We start from the raw sequence: 5,000 nt of genomic DNA, 5'->3' as shown, positions 1-5,000 counted from the left end.
TCATTTTTTGCATTGCTTTAATTATAATTCTGCAGTTTTTCACGGAATAATCTTGCAAGACAAATTGCACTCACTCAATATCCAGGACGCACTTCCTTTGCACAACAAATTATAGAAATGACAACAACATAAACCGCTTTATATAAAGAATTCACCATCAGACGTTCAGTCAGGTCAATCTGCCATTATGCAGTAAGAAGGGTAATAATGGGCTTTAAGCAAAAACGTTTGGAAAAAAAATCTTACTTCACATGTAATTCAATTTCCAAAATAACACGTCCGACTGATTTCAGAATTTTGCCAAGCGCCAAACTTGCCATGCGAGTTGTTTCGCCTGTCGGGAATGAACAGTACCGGTTAATAGAGTTCAAAATAAAACAAGTAGTTATTTAAAACACACCTGGCGGGAAGCCAAAAGTAGTGACGTCAAAGTGCATTATGCGTTTCTGGGCAACCGATTGCTGTCGATGACAAAGCTCCGGGTTTTATTTATGAAGAGGGCTTTTTTTCATATGTGAATTATAACAATGTTTACGGCAGGACTTTTCCGCCGGTGACGGGTGACGGGTGGCGGGTAGCGGGTAGCGGGTAGACGAGTGGCGGGTAGCGGATGACGGGTAGCGGGTGGCGGGTGGTGGGTCAGGCCGTAAAAAATAAAAATAATAAAAATAAAAAGGGGAAACCAAAAAAGGGAAAACGATAATAAAAATTACAAAAAGCGATACTTAAGCAATATTCTTCTACACGATATCGCATGCACGAGATTGCTTGAGGAACTCACAACAATTAATAATAATAGTAATATTTATCCTGCGACCAGACAAGTAAGATCGCATTCTCTTCTCGACATGTTTGACCAGTGTCTTAGATTTTTTAAAGTGCGTTTGTTCTTTTGTTATAAGTTGGGATAAACATTGCATTACACGTGGGATAGTTTACCAATTTGGTTCCCGACTTGCAGTTTAAAATGAACAAAATGTCTATTTCGAGAAAACAAGGAAATTTTCCCAAGACTAAAGCAACAAAGCTGTCCATGTTAATGCGCACCAGAGAAGGAACAACAACGTTTTTGACACAGCATGGACCGTTTTCGCCGCATGTGGCGTCTCGGACGCGAATTGATCTCGTTGTATATATATACAAAAATGATCTGCATTTTTTAAATACTACTAAAAAATACTGATTAGGATGGCAATCATGCCGAATACTAGGGCAAAAACTGAGCTATGACACGGAAAGCCGAATCTCTTGCGGTCTGTTATAAACACGGCTAAACAGTTGGGGAAGTGCAATCATCTTTCGTCTTGATGTGGAAGAAAAAGCAAACTAGACAAACAAGATCGACACGTGCCATGTGTCTTGCTTGACATAGCCCATTTTCATTGCACACCGCGTGTAGCCTGAGGAAACGTCACTTGTGGTGCGGAGCTAGGAGAGGTGACTGTTTTCACAGACATGATTTCTCGTTTTTGTTTCCATTTTTAGTCCGCGTAAGTAGATAAGACAAAGCAAGACAATAATTTTATTTGGAGTCTGATAGCTAGTACACAAACGTTGAAATTATTTTAAAAATACAACATACAGTTATATCAATATCAATTACACTATAACGAGTTATAATATTTTATTTTCATATATATTTTTAACCCGCCACCCGCTACCCTCACCCGCCACCCGCTACCCGTCTTCCGCCACCCGTCACCCGCCACCCGCGGAAAAGTCCTGCCGCAATGTTTACGGTCGGTGAATCACCACCCAATATCTCAGGCAAATAAAAGAGAACAGCAGACTCAACAACAGTGGATTCAACAAGTAGCTGGAAATCCTCGCTGGGAAAGAATTACAAACAAAACTCCGCAAGACCGAGAACGTCGACTTGAAATTCAGGGCGAACAACGGCACGGCGAAGGCAAACGCTGTCAACTAAACACAGAGGATGTAAAGAGGCAGCAACAAATACTACAATTACACTGCAAACAAAGCCGACGAAGAGAGGGAACACCAACTGCCGATGTTTCAGGAAAATGCGGTCAATATAATTCTCACCGAAACCGACGAGGAATCAACGAGAGGCAAGTTTACAGTCAAAATTATCCGTTCTTCGATGCAACGATAGGCCTAGGCAGCAAGAATTACACCATCTGTAAGATCGATATGAGGAGTATCTTTCCAACGGACTGAGGACAGTAAATCAGCCTTTTCACCGTAAGCGTCTAAAGTAAGCTTCATTTTACAGAACACCGATAATGTGTGACATGTAGGGAAGCGTTACATTTGTAAACAAAATCGCTACTGATACAAAATTATTTTCATTCCCCCAATTTCCTTCACAAGTAAAATATATATAAATATGCGTTATATATAGCAGCCTTATACATAAACACAACGGTGTGTTTTAAAGGGACAGTGTCCCGATTATGCGCACGCGCGAGCGTCATCTGGTTTTTCTTCAAAAGACAATAGAACTGTCATATTGACTCGACAAGATTTCCTTCCGGACCGCACCGCCGACAGAGATTTGTTGTTTATATTCTCAAGTAATATTTTAGACTTTCAAAGAAGTCTTTCGTCTTACATAAAAATTTGGCTCGCGGTTCGAAGACTTATCGTGATTTTATCGCTAGCTGGGCCGCCTCGCGACCCGAAAATCTCGTTCCGCCCGCTTTAAAAACATATTTTCTAATTTGAAACTCGTGTCAGAGGTCAGTTGTTCCAAGTCTAGTAATATCTGCCTGATTTGCTCGCGTTCTAGCCTCAAACGTTTGAAAGACATAAATAAAAATGCAATCTCAACGCTATGAATAATCAGAAAGGTTAGTCAAAAATTATATTATGATTTCATGGCACTAGTTTTTCTAAACATGTAGCGCCTGTTTGTTTGATTTTGTCGGCCGTTAGTTTACTAACGCGTCGTTGCAAAACATTCTGCTTCATGAAGCTCCCCTCCACAAGATCTCCTCAGTCACATCAATGTCTCAATGGTTTCTTTCTTATAGTCTTTATTGTTGCCGTTTCATTTCTGTGTATTCCTTTCAAAATTATCTGAGCTTGTATGGAAGCTAGCAGAAGAAATAAGCCTTCAATCGGCATCAAAGTGCTTCCAATCTTTTGGTCCTCCGGCCAACGGCAATAAAAGTAACGCCAAAAAATCCAGAGTTTGCCCAAATCGAAACTTAACAGGAACAACATATCATTGATCTGTAATCCTGAGGAGTTTTAGTGTCGTATTGAATCCGATCAAGCGCGATGCAAACGGATTTTTCAAGGTTCTCTTACTCTCCTCGCATCTTTTGATTTCGCGACATCCTGTCCAAAAATCAAAGTTTGGTGCATGCGCAGTAACGGGATACTGTTCCTTTAAGTCAAATGTAACAAAAATTTATTATTGCTGGCCTCCTATATTATCTGTACGTACCATTTGCATTTCGGATATCCTCAGAATATTAGTGTGTGACATGGCACGGAAGATCCTTTTTAAAGCCAGAGCACTGGGTTCAAATTTTTAAAAAGTACATCTCATCTTCCAATATTAGACCCGCCCTCCCCAGTTACATGATTTACTTCATTTCTCTCCTGTCCTCCCACCCCTTATGGGCTTCCCCCCGAGCTTGGCGAGGTTCTGCGATACACGTATTTCTATTAATCCCATAGAAGCGATTATTTTGCTGGAAAAGGTAGAATTAGATTTTCCTGCCAAGTTATATAGCGGCTAGTAATCTGCATAAATTAACCGCCAACTAAACGATGCCCGTTTTTGTAAACCAAAAATCGTTAATCTGCTCGATAACTGACTGTACAACGTAAAGGACTGCAATCTGAAGGAACCATCCAACATCCTTGCTTAACATCGCCCCAATTAGGTTATATAACAGAAAGATACCAGCGAACAAAAGTTGCGAAAATTTACTATTTTAAAATCTATCGGGTGTCCGCGGATTTTTAAGCATGAAATGGTTTACAAAGGGTGAATATTTATATCCTGTTTTAATTTTGATCTAAATCGGAGTGCTAGTAAGAAAAAAACATTTTTATTGAGAGGACAGATGATATTTTGCTATCATATAAACAGATTTCTAACTGTTAGTCGGCTTTCTGAAACAGTTACCTACCAAATTTCTAATCTTCAGGGAGAAAATTGTCCTAAAAAAATTTTAAATTTTTGGTCCAAACTTCCTGCCTGATGCCCAAAGGCGGTTTTTGTTAGGGAAGTCAAACAAATGCCACAGTTAGTAGTCTTATCCGAAGTACTAACTATACACACAAAGTTTTGTTTGACCATTTTCAATTTTGCTCAATCCTTAGCGACATTCGTTTTTAATTCCTATTTGTTTTTATTTGTTTTGCAACGTTGATGTAAACAACAATATAGCAAGCAGTGCAGACGACGTGTTTTGTTTTGCTTGGCGTGATAAAAAAAAATAACGTCACAAGTCAGGGAACAATTATAGCTTTGTAAGATAAGACCGCAACTCCAAAGGGCGGGCTGACAGGAACATAACTTTTTCGACGGCGCACGCGAAAAACCCTTTATTCTCAAGCTCAATATTATCACTTAGAGGCCCTCAAAGATCACTTGTGATAAGCTGTAAAGAACAAATTTTAAAGGATGCCACGACGTTAAATTTAGCAAAACTGGACCACAATACGTCATCGGTTTCTAATACGTTCTCCTGTCGTTACCTTGTGTTTTGAAATGCTCCCTCTTACTTAAAGCACATATTTGCTGTTTCTTTTCACCCCTTCATTGTTGCCCAGCCGTGTTGCTAAACTCGCGGTCTTGAGCTGATTGTTTCTTATGTCAAAGTTTTTCACTGCACTGAAATTCGTTGAATCGCTTTGAAAGATAATGGAAAACCTTGAACATTTAATAATTAGTTCATGTACGTTTTGACCAGCCGTAGGGAATTACCGAACACAAATTGGCTGTAACCTACCTTAACATACATGACTTTATCATTCACATTGATGATTACCGTGTTATAAATTTGTACGTGTCACTT

At 39.5% G+C, this 5,000-nt stretch overlaps 1 protein-coding gene across 1 annotated transcript in view; it reads right to left on the bottom strand.

Moving 5' to 3' along the window:
• The window catches only part of LOC140953347 (CUB and sushi domain-containing protein 1-like), a 71,238-nt gene that overhangs the window by 66,225 nt on the left and 13 nt on the right, over window positions 1–5,000 (bottom strand). The window contains exon 1 of the mRNA XM_073402837.1: window positions 4,935–5,000. This exon is cut by the window's right edge and continues 13 nt beyond it. Within this exon, the coding sequence (XP_073258938.1) occupies window positions 4,935–4,946 (12 nt within the window). The 5' untranslated portion in view covers window positions 4,947–5,000. The remainder of the gene's footprint in view (window positions 1–4,934) is intronic.

The sequence above is a fragment of the Porites lutea genome, chromosome 1 (assembly GCF_958299795.1).
Source record: "Porites lutea chromosome 1, jaPorLute2.1, whole genome shotgun sequence".
NCBI classification, from domain to species: domain Eukaryota; kingdom Metazoa; phylum Cnidaria; class Anthozoa; order Scleractinia; family Poritidae; genus Porites; species Porites lutea.
This window is presented reverse-complemented; position numbering and strand designations above follow the sequence as displayed.